Source organism: Dermacentor andersoni, chromosome 9, assembly GCF_023375885.2.
Source record: "Dermacentor andersoni chromosome 9, qqDerAnde1_hic_scaffold, whole genome shotgun sequence".
Classification (NCBI taxonomy): domain Eukaryota; kingdom Metazoa; phylum Arthropoda; class Arachnida; order Ixodida; family Ixodidae; genus Dermacentor; species Dermacentor andersoni.
Window position 1 is genome coordinate 16,717,159 of NC_092822.1, and position 22,278 is coordinate 16,739,436.

Consider the following 22,278-nt stretch of genomic DNA (forward strand, 5'->3'; position numbering starts at 1 on the left):
GGTATGAGGCAGGGACGGTGGAGCTCATCTCGCCTTGCGGATACCGGTAATGGAACTTGTCCTGATCTCTGGCAGTAAACTCTTCATGGAACTTCTCTTGGATATTCTCGTAAGTCATCTCCTCACAGGTGCTCTGGAGAAAAAAAAATACGGTAGATGTCATCTCAAGACCACTGTCGACGGTAATGCGATTAGCATTAGCGGTCAATCCGGAACTTCGAGCTTGGAAGCTGCGCGTTACTTTCTTTTTTTCCTTATTGCGTTAACCAGGCAAGCGAGGAGATGTGCGGCGTATGAAAACATCTATGTTAATATTTAGAGGCCTCGAACTGCAACAAGAAAAAAAGTATTCAGCAATTATTTTCAAAGCACAGAACTAACATACACACTTCAAACTGTCAGTTCTGAATAGAACGGTCCCAGTTTCCTCTAAATATGAAATCTGTGCCTTTTTGGTTCTTCCAGGGTAGTGCGAAAGCTTTTTAAGCATTTCATATACCACCTCGAAACGCGCCGAAAGAAGGCTTAGCAGTTTTCGTGTAACCCCTATCTGACACAGACTTCAAAATTTGCCGGAAATCGTCCCTAACATTTCCCACAGTTTCTTGAAGTATAAACTCTGTGAGTGATCTAGTTTTTTTTAGGGAACGCCTGAAAAACCGTCATATAACGTTTTCAAGCGTTTCTCAGCTTCACTATAAAAATACCAATTCGGGCTGCATCCGTAAAATATGCGTGTGGAACACAAAAACGACGTTCGTTACCGCAAGCGCGGAGCCTTGGTAAGCAAAAATGGGTTGCAATAAAGACAAGCGGCCGCGTCACCTTGAGGCGGTCGAACAGAATAGTCATGACGTCAATCATTTTGATAGCTTCTGCGTTGATGGACTACTTTAACTTTTACCTATAAGCAAGCGTCTAAGATAACTAGACTTCATCCCTGTCCGTCTAGAAGCAGCCCACGGACACTTTGAAAATAAGTGAGTGAGAGTGAGAAAACTTTATTTCGAATCACAACGATTCGCGTCCGGCGAGTTAGTGGGCTGGGGCACTCGCCGAGGTTACGGCCAAGAGTTCTTGCCTCTCGGCGGCATCCTTGGCCCGCTGGACTGCCCAGAGTTGGTCTTCTAGGTTTGAGCTGAGCAGCGCGGCCTGCCATCGCGCGCGGAGGCTGTCGATGGAGGCTGCGCTCGCATTGTCCTGTATTACTTCCTGGCATTCCCATAGCATGCGTGGCTCTGATGCCACACACTTTGCATCTATCTCTTGTGTATATTTCTGGATAAATAGCGTTCATTAGTGTCGGGCTCTTGTAGGATTTGGTTTGTAGTTGTCGCCACTGGACAGCTTGCGATCGAGTGAGTTGTGGATGGGGTGGAGGATAAGTGCATCTTTGCATCTTGTAATGGTTGGTGATGTCGCTGAACCTGGTCAATCTGTCTTCCCATTCCCATACTTCGGAGAGCCCTGTCGAGGGGTCTACGTTCATCGCAGCTCGGAAAGTCAGTCCTCGAGCTACGTTGTGTGCCGCCGCGTTAAGGTTGTCCTCTCCCGTTGAGTCGGTGGTGTGGGCTGGTATCCATAGGGTTTGGACGCACCTGTATTCCCTTGTTGGTTTGCCTTTTATGAGTATGTTTAGCGCCTCAGCTGAGATCCGGCCGTTCGCGAAGTTGCGTACTGCCGTCGGGGAATCGCTGATTATATAGTTTGCGTTGGTTTGGGCTATGGCTAACGCTATAGCCGCTTCCTCCGCCGTTTCGATGCGTGTCGTGTTTATAGTCAAGCTTGTGCAGCATTGTCTGTTGTGGTTAAGTACTGCTGCGACAAAGCTGCGTTTGTGTTTGTAACGCGCAGCGTCTACAAAGACCGCGTCCTTGTTCCTTCCGTAGTTCTTCGCCACGTTCTTTGCTCTGATTTTTCTCTTGCCCTCGTGGTGCACAGGATGCATATTCTTCAGTAAGGGAGGTATCCTGAGTTTGGCCCTGATTTCCTTGGGTATGTCCAGCTTGTCTCCGTGTTGTGTGTGGTAGCGGATCGCTAATTTATCTAGGATGTGTCTGCCCGCCGTCGTCTTGGAGAGGCGTTCGCATTGCGCTATACGTTGCGCTTCTATGAGCTCCTCTAGCGTGTTGTGCAGTCCCAGCTCTAGGAGTTTCGCCGTGCTCGTGCTTAGCCTGAGTCCATTCGCTTGTTTATATATCTTCCTAATCAGGCCGTCTAGCTTCTTTTCTGCAGCGCCCCATCTGTGGTGTGCCGCCACATAAGTGACCTGACTTATGACGAACGCATGGGTGATTCTCATGACGCTTGCTTCTTTCATTCCCTCGTGCCTGTTGGTGATTCTCTTGATCAATCGCATCGTCTGAGAAACTTTGGCTTCGACTTTGCGAATAGTTTCTCCGTTGGTGCCCTTGGCTTCAATGATCAATCCCAACACCCTTATCTTCTCGACTTTGGGTATGGGTTTTCCATCTTGCGTCATGAGTTGTATGTCTTTGTAAGTTTGTGTGTTGTATAGTTCTTGGGAAGTCTCCTCTTTAGCGTTGGTCTGTACAGCAACAACTCAGATTTTTCGGCCGAGCATGTTAGACCGGTGCCTTCTAGGTATTTCTCGACTGTTTCAACAGCTTGTTGTAGTCTCTGTTCAATCAATCCATCACTGCCATCATGTATCCATAGCGTGATGTCGTCTGCATAGATTGTGTGGTTAAGTCCTTCGATTCTTTGTAATTTGCTAGGAAGACCAATCAAAGCCAGGTTAAAGAGCATATGCGATATAACCGATCCCTGCGGTGTGCCTGCACTGCCAATAGGCACTTTCTCAGACGTCAGATATCCTACCGTGATTTTTGTCTCTCTATCCGTTATGAAGTTTCTTATATAGTTGTACGTCCGCTCGCTCAAGCCAAAGTTGCTGATTTGGTGCAGTATGGTTTGGTGCGCCACATTGTCGAATGCCTTCTTGAGATGGCTCGAGTCGATCGCCCAGGTTCGTCTATTACTCGGTGCTTAAGTTGCAGCATGACGTCTTGTGTAGACAGGTTTCTTCGGAATCCTATCATCGTGTTTGGGAGTAAGTCCGGAGTTGATTATGTGATTTATTTATTTTAAGTGTCGCTACGGTGGAACAATTGCCGGCAGCAACTGCAAGGCTAATCCCACCAGTAGCCTACAACAACTAAACTCAACAACTCAACTCAACTAAGTCGTTGTCTTCTATGTAGTTGGTGAGCGTCGCGAGGAAGGCATACTCCATTAGTTTGCCCACGCAGAAAGTTAAAGATATGGGTGTTAGATTCCCGAGTTGTAGTTGTTTGCTAGGCTTTGGTATTAGGATGACTTGTGCCGTCTTCCACTGCTGCGGTACCTTTCCTTGTTTCGAGCACTCGTTGATATATTCTGTTAGTTTGCGAATGGACGCGTCGTCCAGGTTTCTGAGTGTCTTGTTTGTAACGGCGTCTGGGCCCGGTGCCGATTTGGTTTTGAGTTTGTGCAGGATTGCTGTTATTTCTGCTTCGCTAAACTCTTCATCGAGGTCGGAGTTCTGTTCCCCCTTGTATACGGGATGAATACACGGCGATGACTGTGTATTCATTCGATGACTGTGATATGTATTTGAGTTCGACCTCTTTCAAAAAATCTTGCTCTGTTCCTTTATACGCCTATATAATCTTGTGCATGTTTCGCCTGTGCACCGTTTTTGTTTCCTCTGGGTTAAGGAGATATTTGAGTAACCTCCACGTCTTGCTCGTGCTAAGTTGCTGATCCATCTCCGTGCATAGTTCCTTCCATTGTCGTCTTTGGAGCTGTTCTGCATATTGTTATATTTCTTTGTTAAAGGGAAGCTGAAGAGTCTGTCGAATTCAATAAGACGCTCATATACGGATGCGGGAACCTTATAAACCATGTAGGTAAAATTTGGGGGGTTTTTTTTCAATTAGGAGCGACGTAATCGTCGGTTGAAATTGCGCTGTAGCTCCACCCCCCGTCGAATGCCGCGCGCTGCTGCTGACGCTGACGATGCGAGCGGAGACCGGAAACCGCGGTGTTGTGACGTCAACTCTAGTGTTTCGTTCCTTCGCAGCGTCCACGACCGTGCCTGACCACGCTTGTTTCTGCGTGCGTGCCATCGTAATCTGCTTCGATCGACCCTGCATTCCTTTGTTGGTGCGTCTGCGTGTATGTAGAGTGGTAGTCAACGTGCGTGGTAGTCAACGTGAGTGGTAATCAACGTGAGTGGTAGTCAACGTGGTAGTCAACAGATGAAGGTCACTACACGTACTGCATGAACCGGGAAGCTTTTCACGCGTTTAAACCGTCTTTGTAGATTGCCGACAGCTTTGGACAGCGCACAAATGCCGACGATCGCATCCCCGCTTACGTTCCACGAGGAGGCATGCAGGAACACAACACTACAGTTGTTTGACCGGAAACGAGCTCACTAGATCGGCGAAAGATCGGCGAGATCACTAGATCGCTTTGCAAAAAACATACTCACCAAAGAGCATTTCCAACACGAGGAGATCCCAAAACTTTGCTTTCGTTCGCGTCGAAAGCACTGCTCGCACCAGCATCGTTTGCTTCTTCGAGAGGCCGGCTCTTCGCAATCGGCTCGTACATGTAGGGATCGAGTAACGCCGAACTCCTCAGAAAAACGCAGTCTCTAAATTTTCCATTACCGTCTCAGAAAAACAGCACCAAACTACCTGGCACCGCGCTTCATGTGTAGCGGCAGCGGTCGGCTACTAGAGTTGACGTCACGAGGCGCCCGACCAATCACAGGCGGAAACGAGACGCGCGAGCTGGGCGTGTCCGCTGCTGCACTTTTCGTCGAAATAAAATATATTTGCGCTTTCTTTCGCTCAATTTCGATACGATATTCGAATTCGGAGGGTTGAAAACCATTGTGTACAGATGTTCACTGATTTTTTCTGGAAAATCTTCCAGCTTCACTTTAAGTAAATAAGACATAAAATACTTTGAGATTCGTGGCATCACTCTGACGTACCAACGCTGCTGTTTGGAGCCAAATTCGCGAGAAGGAATCATGCCTGGCATAAAATCCGCTAGTACTGCCAACATTTTTTATTGAGAAAATTGGTTCCAACTGTTCTAGGGAAGAGTGCAACACCAGCCAAATAGTTTTCTTTCCTTTTTAGGATGCACAGCGTATTTTAGAATCGTTTCAATGCAGATTGGCCGATCTGAAAGGACCTACATGAAAAGTGCGAGCAGGGCAGTAAGCGAAGTACTTATGGGTGCTTGCATAGCGAAAATTTTGAAAACGAATGCGAAGGTACGAAGATCCCCCAACTTCAAATATCGACTAGAATACCCAATACAATGTTATTGTTTATGCAAGAAAGAAAAAGCAGTGAGAGAGAAGACATCTTTCTTTTATTTTGAAGCATATAAATTAATAAAATAAAAGCCCCCAGCCCGCATCATATAAATATAGCAGGCATTGAGAGAGACGACAGTAGAAAGGAGTTATTTTTTGTTTCAATACACAGGCAGCCACTTGAAATCTGATATCAAGCTCGTAAATAAGTAAATAAATGTGGCCCCACCATAGTTTCTGGTTCCCTTTCAACTGGCACTTGGACACGATCATGACATGGTATGCTTGAGCTCCTCTGAAAAGGGCAGACATGATTAAACAATCGTAGCCCAACAGTGACCATATTCAAATATTTAAAGAAACCTAATATCAAATTCACGAATCGAATACCTCGATTCGAAACCCGACTTGTCTAATCTAAAAAAAAAATACGTGGACTCCTAATTCATAAGCGTTAATTGTTTTCTTTGTTTTAAACCTTGCCTAGCGGTACAACTTTGATAGCTATGCGAGTTGAATGTAATTACTGCACCCCTTTCAGCCATCCCCAAGTCTATGGCGTCGTGATATGTAGGGTCGACCAGTATCAAATACACAATAGCCATTGTGACCGCGAAGAGCGCTACTACTCCACCTTTTCCAAGGACATAAGTCAAGGTTGTTATGACCATTTCGGATCCCAGGTTGAGATTTGGTCGCCAATTTTTAATTGCCAGAGTCATGTTTATTCTCTAAAGTAATATACAGCGCGAACACCGCGCTTGTCGGTGCCGTGCTGAACGCTTTCGTATTATCAATTTAACCAATCTTAATAGAGGACGTAAATACTCGTCGTCTAATTTTTGTTGACTTTCTCTCAAGGCCGGAAGCTGCGATGACAGTTCTTCAATTTAGCATAACGCACCTTTTCTGCTCGGTTTGTGGAGTCTTGTGCGGCTCGTGTAGGAATTCGAGGCATCATATGAACGCTTGCGATACGTAAAGTTCATTCATAAAGTTTTGAATGACCTTGCGGAAGGCGGCGAAAGTGAGGCCGAACGCCATCGACACGGGAAGCGCCGGCAGCGCAGTCTGCTTGATGGACAACATGAACAGCGTGGCGCATACGCCGACCAGGATGCCGACGAAGCAAGCGCACACAATGGCCCAGTCGCCGAACGTCGACACCTTGCCGACCAGGGCGCTGTAGAATATAAAGTCGCCGAGCCCCAGCTGGAAGCCACGGGCCTCCGAGCCGCTTTCCGTACTGGAAGTCGAGAAGACCATTCCGGCCTGTAGACCCTCTTCCCTCTCAGTCAATGTCTTAACGAGGATTCTGAGTGGCCCGGCGTGGGACAGCACGGCGATCAGGTCCCAGATGGGTATGAGGCACAGCACGACCCATAGGGTCCAGGCAGGCAGTAACCTGAGCAGAAAGATCGACATGAAGGCAGATTCGACGATCAGGTAGAACTGCTGCAGCAGGAGCGGGCCCTTCCACCGAATCACGACCACGCCGAGCGCCATGAAGTTGTAGACGAATAAGCCGACCGAGATGATGTCAGCCGGCACGCTGTACTTCTTGAAGAAGATGTAGATGTAAGTGACAGGCGACATGACCAGGATCATGGCGCAGGCGAGGGTGATCCAGGCTCCGATGACGGTGTAGTAGCGGTAGTAGTAGAGCGTCACCATGAGCACCGTCGCCGTGATGACCGCTCCGAGCAGCAGGAACGCGTTGGCCGCGGCGTTCGCGGCTCGCGTGAAGGACACCTGCTCCTCAGTGTCGGGCAGCGGCGTGAAAGGCAGCCTGATGCCTCCGCTGTCCAGGAAGCGAGGGTTCAGGTTGATCGTGATGATGACGAGCAGAATGCAACAGCTGATGGCCGTCAGTAAACGGACGCCGTGCGTCAGCAAATCGTCCAGCACGTCCCAGGGGAGGTTCGCAGGTATCCTCGGCCGTTCCTGCGCCATGACTGCAGCTTCGTTCTTGTTCGTCAGTTATGATGATGATGATGAACCTCTGTCATGGCTCGTACCCACTAAGGTCAAGAATCGGGAGGCAGGAGGTACCTCAAAAAAAATGTTAATTACATATGAGAAACAAATTAAAAGAATAAACCAAATATATTGGAACAGTTAGACTAGTACGCGAGCGAGCAGACTAAGTGAAGGTTGAATGTTAAGACAGGTGGAAGGCGCAACACGCTCTGGAGCTTTGGGCTTGGTGATGATAGTGATTATGATCCCTTATTTAATGGCATAAACATACCATTGGGGCTAGGCCACAAACCGCGTGATAATACGCATGCTTTCCTCTATCGCCCTGGACTCTTGTTTCTATAGATCGCTTTGGTAATACTGCGCGAGCATTTGCGCAAATAGAGCTGCATCAAAATACGATACATGTTCGAGTCGATATATATATAAATTCAGTTGTATGCATCGAAAACGTAATGCACGAATCACTGCTCCTTGTATGTCTCTTCGCTTTCGTTGCAGAAGCAAAAGTTCATGCAGCACTTGGGCAGCTGTGGCGCCTGACATCCCCTTCGGCGACGGGTCTCGGAGGTCATAGAACGCATCGCTGCCCTCTGCAGCTGCGATAGCACGGAAGCTTCTCGTCACAAGTGAAGCGGCTGAGGAATCAATTTTACATTCAAAAATCTGCATATGACAGAATAACGCAGCGCTTGTCGTATGCGGTTTTCTTATTGTGTCCTTCGTCATTTTTGCCCTGCAGCAATGGCTAAGCAGTATACGGCTCGCACATACCCGATCGTCGATACCAGAACTTATTGTACAAAGCTGCTTGGTTTTCACAACTTATCATGAACTCGCCGGTGCTTTACCACGGTACCTTGCCCATATATTTCGCTGTCGTTCTTCTACAGACCCATTCACAGCGCTCCCGCCGGCGCCGCTATGTTTGATCACGTGGTGACGTGTCCATTGCTTACTTAAGCCGGATTCCGCTGCCCGTATACAAAGGTATCGCACGATGCCTGTGCGGCTCAACAGACCATTGCTTCAGCGTTTGTCGCCGACAATGCGTGAAAGGCACGGAACGTTTCCAGCACTTCAGGAGACACCGCAATGTCGCATATCAATTCTTCCGAGCTCATTAGGCCTTGTCCAAAAGCTGCTTGCGAGCACTGGCGTAGTAGGACCGCGCATTAGAAGCCCGGGATAGAAATTATTTTTCCAAGTCATACTGGTACCCACTTTCAGACGCTGTAATAATTAGGGTTACTGTTATCCGCTCATCATTCTCTCTCATATTTTTTTATAATGGCTTGAAAGCAACATGTTGTAATGCTTTAGGTTCATTAGCACTTTTAGTGCAATGTAATTACATTACCTTCTGCGTAATCACTCGGGAACGTGTGAATTGTGCTAGATGTCTTGCCGCGCTCCGAGCTGAAAACAACCATGTTTTGATGTTTCCTAGTAGCTTAGATAAAAGACGTAATGACTTTCATCAATCGTTTACGTTGTGACTCTTGGCAAAAGAGTACGTTCAGCTTTCAACATTATTACATAACATAGTACGAAAACCACTCATTGGTCGGCGAATTCTCTATTGAGTGCACTCATAGGCAATACGTGACTACTATAGTCTCAATGAGTTTCACTGAATGGGGCCGGATGGCAGCCGAAATAGGAAAAATGTTATCCACAAGCGCGAGCGAGTGTACTAATTTTTCGGTGCTCTCTGGCCATATATTATTTCTGGGAACGTCTGACATGAAAAAATATGGTAAAATTGTTTTTCCACCGCAATTACTTGGTTTGAGTTAGATGACGGTTCCTCATTTTATTGTGGAGTGCCGGCGCAAAAGTACAAGTACGAAGAAAACCAGGGATGACAGTAGCCACACTAAAGCAGAATTGATAAAACAAACAAGTGCTACAACAGTTTCGATGCATCTTCATTGTGAACGAAAAACAATGCAAGGTCATAAGCTTTTCGTACAAGAGATCCGTGTGATAATGAAACATGTGTAAATCTACTAATTAAAAAGCAAACCTACTGAAGTGTGTACGCGTACAGCATATTTAACAGATTTTTAGAAATGTGAGGCACACAAATATCTGCAGGAAAGCGTAGTAACATCCCTGCTCCAATTATGAGCTGCCACTATTATTTTTCTGGGGAAGAAATCATCATTGCCATTAGCCCATTTTATTTCCACAGGATGGCAAATGGCTCTCCCAGACGTCTCTAAATTCCTCTTGTCTTGTGTCATCCAAGCGCCTCTTTCCTCGTCTTATCACAGCACTTAATCGACTGCAAGTACTTTTCCTTGGCACCCACGGTTATCTTAATAGATGTTGTGTTTGGTTTAATTTTCCTTTAAGTATGGCGCGCATCTACTACGGATAATCAGCCCAGCATCACATTGTAACATATATTTGTATCCTGCCCACAAATTAGAAGGAAAGGCTCTACGCCTGTAGCGAATTGCAAAAGTTCCTTAAACTTCTTAATATCAAATGGTATATCAGCTACACCCGTTCAGTTTCTAATCGGTAGTGATATATCGTGTTCGTCAACATCGCGTCTTCATAAAGAGCTACACATAGTTCATCAACGAGCAGTATGGTCGACTGACGCACTGAGGGCAATTTACACACGCTTGGGGGGAACTGTGCTTACGTGTACAAAATTCCCAGGACTTGTTGGACGTTGCCGCTTCATCCGCACAGTGCCCTCACCCCTTGGACACATCGTCGGTGCTTCGTATTCACTCTAACAGTGCCAGAGCTATCGTTTCCTTTTATTATCGCAGTACGTTCCCCACGCAGACTGGACCTCACGGCACCTACTGGGCGGTCAGCTCTTTTCAACTTGCTGACCATTCCGGACGCCAAGCCATCACCACAGCCCGCCAACACGCCGTGGCACTCGGGCACTACCGGAGCGCCCTCGCTGCCTCAATGGCTGCTCGCCATCTGCGACATCAGCGCAGACGCCGGGTGGCTCCTCCGAGTTGACGAACGAGTGGGCTGCCTCTAGTCCACTCGTCCATCTTATTCTACACGAAACGTTCATTGTATTCTACCTAAGGAAAAATTAAGGACAAACCTAATCCGAGTTGTATTAGTAAGTTACCCTTATGCAACACACAAATTGGCACTCTTACCGCGAAAGTAAATTTCGCAAGTCAGAAAAGAAGCAAAAATGAAGGACCTGGGCGAAGCCACCCTGAAGCTCCCGCGCCAGGTCGCAGTGACGTCATAGATTTTGACGGCGTATGCTTGCGCCTAGTTAAATTTCTATCGCTATAAATTAACCATACGTACTACTTTAAGCCAGTCTAGGTTCAAGTAGTCTTTATGTTTTTGTCCTTAGGAAACCAGCCCGAGCCTGAAACAGCCAGGTACTCCCTTTTGTGTTACCGTACAGATTTTCTCTTCTCATTTATTTCTTCACATTCTTGTAAATATTCATGGTTATTTTCTTTTTGTGTAGATTTAGGAGCACGTTAAAGAACCCCAGGTGGTCGAAATTTCCGGAAGCCTGCACTACGGTGTACCTCAGAATCAGAAAGAGCATCACACGCGTAATGCGAAGACGCGGGGTCGTTCCCCACCTGCGGCAAGTTGTTTTTTCATCCACTTTCAATGTCATTAACTTATAACTTATTTAATTCAATTATTAATTACAAGTAATATCCCCGATGTTTTCCGTGGTGCCTTTGTTTGTTTGCATCTCATGTTATGATTAATAAAAATAGGGCCCCTCGGTTAGCCCCCTTTCTTCTCGTTCATAATTAGAAAATGGTTTTGGCACGTAAAACCCCATAATTAATTTTTAATGGCCTTTTTTTCCATTTTTTTACATCCAATTCACCACCTTTGTTTCTCTCACTTTCTTTTTGAAGACTCCTGGTTGTCTATTTACTTGAACTAGTAAAGGCAATGCACAGAAGACCAGGACTCAAGAAGAACACAAACGACAGGACCGGCGCCTTTACTAACCGGCGCCTTTACTTTGCTTTTACTAATTCAAGCATGAACCAACTAGCCCAAGCAAGAGTTTTACTTGTCTATTTACAATTTCAATTTCCCTGTACTTGTTAAAAATGTTCAATATTCAACACGTGAAACGCCATCTATCGATTCGCAACAAAGCACCTTCCGCCATCTTGTCGACGGCACTGCAAAACGAAACTATTCGCTCGACAGTATAGCTGCAAACATAGCTTCTGCTTTCCCAATTTTTCATACGCGAACCAAGCAGCTTGTCAGTTGAGCTTTTTTTTTTTTTCTTGCGGCTGGCAAACAAAATCAGTGAATTAAAAAAATCCAGATGACAAACAGCCGCAGCGCAGATTACATTTGTCGCCTCGTTCCCTATAGCATCGGTTTGTTTACTGCAACGTATAACATCCCGCCCCCTCTCTATTTCTTTTCTTTTACCAAGTCAGTTTTGTTTACATTGCAGCGCTCAAAGGCAGCAATTTCTTCCAAACACAAATGTTTTGGGGGAACACGCGAGCGCGTGTTAAGCCTATGTGATGCGCTACTATTTTAGTTTTTTTCGTGAAGGCACTGATGTTTTGTACAGTCTTCAAAGTTAAAGCCAACAATAATTTTAATAAAAGCGCAATGCAAGCTACGCAAAATCTGCTTGCACAGGCGCTTGTTGCGCTTTGGCGGACACAATTTTCACGAACAGTTATGAGTCACGAAATGTAGAGTAAAGCGAAAATTTTCGTTTCTTATCCCTCTTATACATCTTATATTTGAAACTTAGGTCAATAGCATTTAAAGACAACTTCACTTTAGTTGATGCACCCCTTCTTACCCGAGATAGTCCCAACCAAATTCGACATTCAGTCAGCCAAATTTTGCATCCAGGGGCGAAGCCACACTGTGCTCACTTGCTGCTACACGCCACGCGTTGACTAACTGCGATGAAGGCAGAAACGGGCAACAGCCAGTCAGAACATAACCGACGGGCTGCTTCTATGGGCATCCATTCTTCACGAACTGCCGCATGTCTCGGTTTTTCAAACAGCGAAAACAAGAGGAAGTCAGACGACAGATGCGCTGAACAAATATCTTGCGCATGAGCGCCCGAAGGTACACGGACACTATCACTGCTGGTAAACGTATGGCGGAGTTCATTTGTTAACTTGCTCTAAGCCGAACTTGTGGACTAAGAGAGAAGTGAAAACCATCGCTCAGGTGTCTAGGATGGTGTGTCCTCACCTCCTTGTTCCAAAGAGCATACTATGTTCCAAATGGGCAACTGCTTATGCGAGCATAACGTTCCTGCGCACTGAGCTGACGTATCACGTGACACCTCTTCGCCGGCGAGATCCAAGCCAAGAACGTGGTTCTTCCCTTCGCACAGGAGTTCTACGGGCCGATGATCCAGCGACTCCAACGTCGAAAGCATTCAGTGCTCAGAAATGGCCCTGAAGGGCAATGCCTTTAGCGTGTGCACCCCCACCCTTTCTTGCAGTGTTACGTGTGTACTCTCATAACGTAAAAATCGCTGAATCATTGAGCGCAGCGGGAGTGACGTGGCTCCGAGACAAATGATCACGTGGCGAAGTTGACGTGGAGGGATACGACGCGCACAGACACGTCACGCTCTCTCCGCGGAATGAATCAGCACTTTTGCACGTCGCATGAATGTGTTGCCTTCAAGAATCATTCGCGCCTTCAAGCTGTAGTGAAGGCTTGCTACGAGTGACCAGGCACCAAAGAAACCCGATCCGTGTTACGTTGAGATGCTTGGAACTATGGAAACTCCAGAATCATCGAAGCCGCAGCACAGCGTAGGGGTCTTCCGCATTGCCCTGCTTACATAGGTTGTCGCGCTTTCTGCGCACGGCCAGCTTGAGCACTTGCAATTTTTTTAAAGAGTCATTCAAGAGAAAATTTGGTGCCTATTAGCATAACGTTTATTGTCTCAGAACGAAACCCATGAAGGACAATATACATTCTCGAGTTTCTTCGTTCTACTAAGCAAGCAACAACACTTTTGCATACTTTGATCATGAATCTAAAATTTATTACTTCCTGCTACAGTTCTGAAGGTAGCCGGCCCCTCTCGACAGTCTCTGCGCGCGGGCGGTCTTCAAGCAAAGCCATAGCTACATAAACCGAACTACTAGGCTGCAGCTACAACAAATTAACTACGTCTTAAATATTTTCTCTAAAAAGTTCTGGGCACTTGAGATCGACATACAGCGCGCATGAGGCGCGCGGGGCAAACGTGAGCAGTTGTGCCCAAAGTAGTCTCCCACATGATAAAAATATACAGTTGTAAATAAAATCTCCGAAACCGGCTATTTTCGCATTCACAGTGTAACAGTATTCAACGAGTGTCATCTGTCGCACGCATCTGCGCCAGGCGCTGGGAGTATATTTCATTTCCATGTGACCGTTCACACAAGCGGCAAAGAAAACGCCGCATTTCGCCGTGACGTCACCATCATCGAGCCGTGCCAACACCACCTAGATAGCACAAGGCCTTTTAACTCCGATCCATGACGTCATGTTACCTAGCCCAGCTGCCATAGAATACAATGGGGATGATCCCGAGTAGGCAACAGTGATTTTGACGTCACCGCTTTCGTCACCCCAGCCTTGTCAATGGGAATTTAGGGCCATGTTTGTGACGTCATGGATCGGAGTAAACAGGCCTTGCGCTATCTAGGTGGCGTTGGCCGTGCGCGACTAAACGAGTAGGGAAACAAGTGCCGCTTGGTATAAGTTCGCGTGCAACCGACACTGCTGCCTGGTATTACACAACTTCAATTTACAATACGCGCGAAAAAGAAATAAAATAGGGCGCACAAAAAAGTGCATCATTCGGTGCGTCGCATTATTGCCGTACGTGGGATTCACGGCCATACCGCGCGTGTGGTTGTGTTAAATACTGAACACAACAGTTCCTTGCTAGTTATATCGACCTGCTGCTCTTACGCACCTTTCCCCTTAATTCTCGTGGGAACGGGAGCAGTAGCACGCATGTGGTTAACCACGTAACCGTAAGTTTCGTTCGCTCACGACAGGCCCCTGCCTGTATTTACTTTGATCGCACGCGTTGTGCGACGCGGCATCTCCGATGTGTTAAACCTCACCTTCGCGTACGCTGCAAGGCGCTGCTAACGTCTCATGCCGCGTCCCGTAGTACTTATATTAGCTGTGCTAATGAGATCTGCAATGAACAAACAGGAATGGGTATGGGGTTGGTGGTGGCGCGTGTATCGCATTGCACCAGAAAGGAGTCGTTTCGATCTTCGATGAACAGAATGGCTTGAGAATGCTCGTGGTCGCGTAGCTCGTGCAGGACGCACAATTTCAGTTTCAATCGCCGTATTTTTTTTCGTCGTCGTCGTCGTAGTTCCCGGTGAGCAGCGAGTCGAGCTTTCAAGACAGCCGGTGCCGTCGACAACGCCACCGCTCCGCTCACACGTGCGGGGGCACCGTGTTGAGGGCGTCGTCAGTGCTTCGTCCGGCATCGCAGTTCTGTATGGGGGAGGAGCAAGAGAGGGAGGGAGAGAAAAGGGAGGGGAGAAGTCGCACACAAGCAGAGCTGTCAGGGACGAACACAACCGAATGCATGCGCGACAGAGCACACAGGTGGAGCCACAAAGTGCAGGGTGCACCAGGGAGAAAAGTAGCGCCAATAGTTTAACAATGTTTACCGCCGCTGTGGGTCGGTGGCTGTGACGTAGAGCTGTTCAGAACGCGGCGGTCGCATTCAGGCGGTGGAAGGTGGCAAAACCGTCAGTGCAGTTGTAACGCGTTCCAGTTGTCGTTTAGGAGCGTTCTGGATATCATATTGACCGCAAATAAAGACGGGGACAGAGGGAGAGAACACATAAACAGCACGAGCGGTAACTTTCAACTGTTTTATTCACAGCAGCCCGTGGGCATATATAGGCAAATACAACATGCGCAGATCGCACCAAACAAGAATACACATCAGCTTAGCGTGGCAACCAATTATAAAAAAAATCTATTTCCGATTGAAACAACCTAATGGAGGTATCGCTAACACAGTCTTGGCCTTTCTTTTTTATGTGATAAGCCTCCATCAGTTCACGTGCAGTCTGGACATGGCTTCTCCCCAGAATCTTTATCTCCTCAAAAAGAAGTGCACAGCGACAGGCATTGCAGTGCGCAGGTAAGTGCGCCAATTCATATTTCGTTAACTTTTGTTCATGTTCCCTGGCTCGATCATTCAGGCACCGTCCAGTCTGCCCTATGTAGGACTTGCCACACTCCAAGGGGATTTCGTACACAACTCCTACATTGCATTGTGCATACGGCTTGGTGTGGTTCTTGCCACAACCTTGCCTTCCTTTAGGATCACGGGAGGTGCGGGGGCAGAGCCGCGCCAGCTTAAAAGGGGCTGAAAAGACAAGGGGAACTCCAAACCTGCCTGCCACCTTCCTTAGGTTGTGAGCGACCCTGTGAATATACGGCACCACTTCAGGTCTTACGGCCATAGTAGTCGTCCTCACCCTTGCTTTGCCCCTAGATCCTTTTACCTTCTGCAGGAGGGTTTCCACCACTGGCGTTACCATCGAGTCAGGGAACCCTGCCGTCTTAAGACGGGAAATCTGATTGTCAAAGGCAAGCTGCATCTTGTGTACACACGATTTGCGGAGAGCCGATTCTAAGCAGAGCATCGCTACTCCTCGTTTAACAATCTTTGATTGGGAGGAATCATATGGCACCAAGCCCTTCTGTGCCCGAGGGAAGTACTGCCAGCACGCGTGGCAATTTTGCCTATTTGCCTATATATGCCCACGAGCTGCTGTGAATAAAACAGTTGAAAGTTACCGCCCGTGCTGTTTATGTGTTCTCTCCCTCTGTCCCCGTCTTTATTTGTGGTGAATATGATATGCAGTAAATACCAACTAGGCCAAAGTGACGTTCTTCTGGAGCGTTCTGGCATTGCCACGAAGGTCGAGAAAGACACCTTTCCTATAAATCTTTATTACGAGAATAACCGACCCGCCGTGGTTGCTCAGTGGCTATGATGTTAGGCTGCTTAGTACGAGGTCGCGGGATCGAATACCGGCCACGGCGGCCGCATTTCGATTGGGGCGAAATGCGAAAGCACCCGCGTACTAAGAATTAGGTGCACGTTAAAGAACCACAGGTGGTCGAAATTTCCGGAGTCCTCCATTACGGCGTGCCTCATAATCAGAAAGTGGTTTTGGCACGTAAAACCCCATAATTTAATTACGAGAATAAGCGGGAGCATGCTTATCTTAGCAGATAGCACTTAGATGCTCTTTTGCACGACATTTGTGGCACTAAAGCACATCTCGACCCATGGAAAAGCACGCCACACACACCTGGAGCAGCACGTGGAGCAGACCTGGAGCAGCACGTCAGGCGAACAGCCAGGCTAACATCTACAGCATATGACTAAAGCGTGTTTCTCTCTCTCTCTCTCTCTCCGCGACATTTGTTGCACTGCCAGAGCGACTTAGAACGACAAGCCAAATATCTCATTGCGTTTAGGCGCGCGTTGAACCTCAGCTGGTCAAAATCGACCCACTAGTGCAACTCCACCACGGCGTCATTCATAGCGGTTGTATTGTTTTAGCAAGGCTAGCCAATCAAACAACGATTCCTGCAGAAGTACCGAGTAGGAAGCTGACATGCTGGTGCGTGACGAGTACAGTGTGCAGTATATGTGTATGTATATGGTGTCGCGACGCACCTGTGCCCTTCATTGTAAGACAGGTAAAGTGCGTCCTTTCCTGCTGTCTTACCGTGCACGAAAACATTCGCCGACACCGGCGATAAAAAGCCAAGTCTAAGGCCACGGCAAGCCTTAGCTCCGCGGCAAAAGGGGCGCACTTGTAATTACAAAGAAATAGGTGCGAACCCAAAGACTGGCGTACTTCAGTGCTGGGACAACAAGATAGACGCATGAAGCGATTGTGCGATATGTCTGCTACTTTTGACGACATTCAACAAGTAAAGTTTCTAGAAACTCGCCGTCTTCCATTTCGAGAAAGGGGAGAAGCGATACAATCTACAGAGTCGTCCACTCTCAGGTGCAACACGGAGAATTCAAGCACTCGTAGAAGCTTCCACTGCCGTTCCATACTTAGCGGGCAACGCTGTTGACGCTACGCAAGAAGTATCATTCCTAGCCTTTGAGAGCGAAGTTTTTCTTTTTTTATTCTGCGACGCCTTCTACAGAATAACCACGTAATATATTAGAACTGCAACTTGTTGACCTAAGGTCACGTCAAATCATGTATTATACTCAGAGTCCTTCGTTTTCGAGTTTTATATTGAATTCGGGGGGTAAAAAATCCGGTGTTAATTTTTAAGACGCAAGCCGCAGAGAAATCGGGGGTTTCACTGTCTGGCGGCCGAAAGTTCGAGATTTTTCTTGTTAACCTTTAAAAACAAGTACCAAGCGATGGTCTTCTTTTGGACAAACCCATTTTGTTTAAACAGGCGAAAATACCCACAGGAACAGGTAATTACAAAGAGAGCTGCTCGCAAATCATGTGACGAACATATCTCTACAAATCCCTGTTATCAGGAATTAATATAGTTAAACGAAACCATATTAACAAAAACAACAAATACAGGCGGGTTTGGCGATCTTTCTTTTTGTTCTCTGCACTTTTTAAGCAAAAGAAAGAAAGTAGGAAACGTAGCGCACAAGGGCATGCTTCGCAGGCGGTGTGATGCTTTTCCTCATCTTGCAAGCCTTTGTTCACGTAAGTTATCATATGCACTGGGAGCATTTATGCGTCCATCCTAGACCTGTCGGGCCTTTAGCCCTCGTCTGTTGTCCTGTCTTACTGGTTCCGAACATACGTCATTGCAACAAATTTAATAGAATACCAATTAGACGATGCAGCCGACCTTCTTTGAACGTAACGTTGTTGGGTAAACATCCTCTCAACATCACAGCTACCACTCGCAATGCAGAGAAACGTCAGCGCTGCGTTACTTCGCTTCCTAGCGAAATCACCGCCGTTTACATGTGTGCGACGATCAGGAAATGCTAGGCAAAGCGCCATTGTGGTATCCACGTAAATGCGGCTACCAAAGACGTAGCTACTAAAAAAAGGAACGAGCTTTCGTTCGCTCAAGGCTGGCATGGATATAATATACAAAAATATATGCCTGCTTTCGCTTGTGTGTTAACCTAAAACGAAGCGTAAACCATATCCATATATCAATATTAATAACATCATATACGCAGCTTGATCACTTGCTCAGAAAAGGTGGGCAGTGTTCGTGTTTTTGTAACACCTACATTTCTTTATCCCGTATGACAGCGCAAACTTCGGGGAGAGATAGGGTTTACCCCAATTTTCATAAATTTTGTTCGGGGTACAGAAATCGGGAATTATAGGGCTTTAGCCGAAGACAATGACCCTAATAATATGTACAATTTCGTGCTTGCGCTATGCACCGTACTATATTTCGGTCGAGAGCGCAAGCGTTGCCCTGTGATCACTACATGTGTGCGACCCCTGTCGCTCAGATCTGTTATGGTGCACTAGATTAGACTATGTACTGGATGTAGTTCTCTATAGTTCTGTTGTGCCTTCCATATAATACTTGCTTAATATTTCGGCACATAAAGGTACAAAATTTAATGTTACGGAGATAACGTGACGCATATACCCCATGTATTTCTTTCTTTTTAGTTGCGAATTCTAGCAGCGAGATATGTATCTCTAGCCTTCATAACATTGCCTGCAATGTACGAAACGGAGTGTATATATATATATATATATATATATATATATATATATATATATATATATATATATATATATATATATATATATATCCTTCCTTCGTTCGTTCGTTCGCGTTCGTTCGTTCGCGTTCGTTCGTTCGTTCGTTCGTTCGTTCGTTCGTTCGTTCGTTCGTTCGTTCGTTCGTTCGTTCGTTCGTTCGTTCGTTCGTTCGTTCGTTCGTTCGTTCGTTCGTTCGTTCGTTCGTTCGTTCGTTCGTTCGTTCGTTCGTTCGTTCGTTCGTTCGTTCGTTCGTTCGTTCGTTCGTTCGTTCGTTCGTTCGTTCGTTCGTTCGTTCGTTCGTTCGTTCGTTCGTTCGTTCGTTCGTTCGTTCGTTCGTTCGTTCGTTCGTTCGTTCGTTCGTTCGTTCGTTCGTTCGTTCGTTCGTTCGTTCGTTCGTTCGTTCGTTCGTTCGTTCGTTCGTTCGTTCGTTCGTTCGTTCGTTCGTTCGTTCGTTCGTTCGTTCGTTCGTTCGTTCGTTCGTTCGTTCGTTCGTTCGTTCGTTCGTTCGTTCGTTCGTTCGTTCGTTCGTTCGTTCGTTCGTTCGTTCGTTCGTTCGTTCGTTCGTTCGTTCGTTCGTTCGTTCGTTCGTTCGTTCGTTCGTTCGTTCGTTCGTTCGTTCGTTCGTTCGTTCGTTCGTTCGTTCGTTCGTTCGTTCGTTCGTTCGTTCGTTCGTTCGTTCGTTCGTTCGTTCGTTCGTTCGTTCGTTCGTTCGTTCGTTCGTTCGTTCGTTCGTTCGTTCGTTCGTTCGTTCGTTCGTTCGTTCGTTCGTTCGTTCGTTCGTTCGTTCGTTCGTTCGTTCGTTCGTTCGTTCGTTCGTTCGTTCGTTCGTTCGTTCGTTCGTTCGTTCGTTCGTTCGTTCGTTCGTTCGTTCGTTCGTTCGTTCGTTCGTTCGTTCGTTCGTTCGTTCGTTCGTTCGTTCGTTCGTTCGTTCGTTCGTTCGTTCGTTCGTTCGTTCGTTCGTTCGTTCGTTCGTTCGTTCGTTCGTTCGTTCGTTCGTTCGTTCGTTCGTTCGTTCGTTCGTTCGTTCGTTCGTTCGTTCGTTCGTTCGTTCGTTCGTTCGTTCGTTCGTTCGTTCGTTCGTTCGTTCGTTCGTTCGTTCGTTCGTTCGTTCGTTCGTTCGTTCGTTCGTTCGTTCGTTCGTTCGTTCGTTCGTTCGTTCGTTCGTTCGTAAATGTTGGAGGTATACTGGAATGAGGGCCAATTAAGTACTTCCCGGCCACTAAAGACGTCACGGCGGGCTCGTAAATGTTCTCTGCTGGCTTATCACATTTAAAGACGCGGGCAACAAAAAGTCGCCATTTTGGTGGGGAACCGTCTAACCAAGGAAGACTACCAGTATTGGAAAGCATCGCAAACGCCGTTCTCCGTTATGCCCTGAAGCTATCGCAGCCACCGGCTCTCGCGTTCGCCCATCGTTGGCCTGGTAAGCTGACACCAACCGAGGTATGGGCCTCTTACTGTTCACTTGCCGTGCCTTCGCTGCTAAGAATTAAAGGCAGCAGAACACAGGCACGCTTTTGGCGCGCAGTTCAGCTTGCAAGCAACGCGTTCTATTTGACCGACGACAGGTGGCGACGACCGCAGTGTGCACAAAAACATGAACCAAGTCGTCTCTGCGACACCAGCGGAACGCTGCGGTATCGAGAGCCATGAAAAGGTTTCCGTAGCAGCGTGGTTACTAGGTCGCAGGTTACGCTGGAGTTAAAAAGTGGTGACGATGTAGACTGTAATAGTGACTGCGCCCTTTGTGTTGTGTTTCGTCACATGTTCGATAATGTCATGCGGAGCAGGCGTTTACTAGGGCCCGTGCCTAGTACTCACCTCGAATAGTGCAAGCGAACTAACAAGCATCCATAGGATGCGATACAATGCGTTACAGCAAAGCAGGACACCAGGTACGGCGACTTGGCACCACCAACTACACCCACGCAAAATCGGTTACGAGATAGCTGTTTTTTTTTTTCTTCTGGAAACAAGGGTTGTCAACTTTCTAAGCAAGGCGTTGGGACAGGTGTTGTAAGGTGCAAAGTTCTGGCGAAATCAGCATTTCCTCCATTTCGTTTTTCTAGTTGTTTCGTTTAAACAGATAAGTGGCTGCTCGTAACAAAAAACGCTGCTATAAGTTACAAGTGAAATTCCGCTTCAAAATGCAGTCCTGGAAATCGTCGCGTTATAGGTAGACGTTCCAATTCTGTACTACCGCGTTCGATTGACCGGAGTCTGCAGAAGCTTTCACGAAAGATTTTAGCTCATCGCTGGTCCACCTGCGAAGTATAACCGTAACAACAAAGTCGGGAAGCAGAAGAGAGTTTGGCAAGTTGCAAGCCACACGTTCAATACGCATGCTGCCCACCACCAACTGACATGGTATCCGGCTCCTTTCTCCGAGCGACTATGCGGGATGACTACCTCAACATGGTCAGGTCGGGGCCCCGGAATTTTCGATAAAGCGGTTGGCAATCCTAGTACAAACGTGCGTGGGCAGATGGCGCTGAGTGCGTGCCAGTCGATGCACTGGGACCAGATTCGCGCATGGCTAATTAGGACGATACAGAACTGTGCAGAGCATTGAGGGCATGTGTGGTTACCGCAAAGTAAATCCATGCGCCAGGTAGGTTTGTACGTGCGACCGGCTTCACAGGCACCGCGGCCAGGGGGCTGTATATTTCGCGAAGGACGTCTGGAATCTTGAGCTGGCCTTCGCAAAGCTGCCGCTATACGGCAACCTACGGTGAAACGGAGCACAGAAGGCGCAGCGTGAGTACGACTGACCATGTTCCTCAGTCATACGCGTCGGTAACGTTTCGCAGTTTCAAGTGGTATCGTGTTACTTCTACAAGTCTAAGACGATCGACGTCAGACGAGCACGAAATGTCGCTATTCACAGTGGTAGTGCAACGAATGTCGCTCAAGCTAACGTCATGACAAATGGACGAAGTATTAAAAAAAATAAGTATAATAACGAGCAACAGCGCAGACATGTACCAACCGGCCCAAGTTGTCACTTCATTTAAGACAAGTCCCCTTGTCGAAACATCGGCTTCAGCGACATTCCTTGTTCTACTGCAGTTAGGCGCCTCAAGCCTCCACCTTGCGGTGAACCTCTCTCTCTTCTTGTGTTGCCTTAAAATGTAAGTTTTTTTCTTGTATACTAAATTTGACACCAAAGGGCGTCTAATACACGTACTA

The 22,278-nt window shown here is 47.1% G+C and overlaps 2 protein-coding genes across 3 annotated transcripts in view; one reads left to right on the top strand and one right to left on the bottom strand.

Annotated features, from left to right (window-relative positions):
* LKRSDH (lysine ketoglutarate reductase/saccharopine dehydrogenase) overlaps positions 1 to 11,646 on the top strand; it is an 86,121-nt gene extending 74,475 nt beyond the window's left edge. Inside the window, exon 25 of the mRNA XM_055068566.2 lies at positions 7,823 to 11,646. Coding sequence (XP_054924541.1) covers positions 7,823 to 7,929 — 107 coding nt within the window. The 3' untranslated portion in view covers positions 7,930 to 11,646. The remainder of the gene's footprint in view (positions 1 to 7,822) is intronic.
* A 1,674-nt stretch (positions 11,647 to 13,320) lies between these two features.
* Pfrx (6-phosphofructo-2-kinase/fructose-2,6-biphosphatase) overlaps positions 13,321 to 22,278 on the bottom strand; it is a 145,091-nt gene continuing 136,133 nt past the window's right edge. The window contains exons 13-14 of one of the 2 annotated variants that reach the window (XR_008611641.2): positions 21,678 to 21,815; positions 13,321 to 14,815 (exon numbers count right to left, since the gene is read on the bottom strand). Coding sequence is in view for 1 of the 2 variants with exons in the window: in XM_050174841.3 (XP_050030798.2) it covers positions 14,756 to 14,815 (60 nt within the window). In the remaining variant the exon portion in view is untranslated. The remainder of the gene's footprint in view (positions 14,816 to 21,677; positions 21,816 to 22,278) is intronic. The other variant, XM_050174841.3, reaches the window with a different exon arrangement.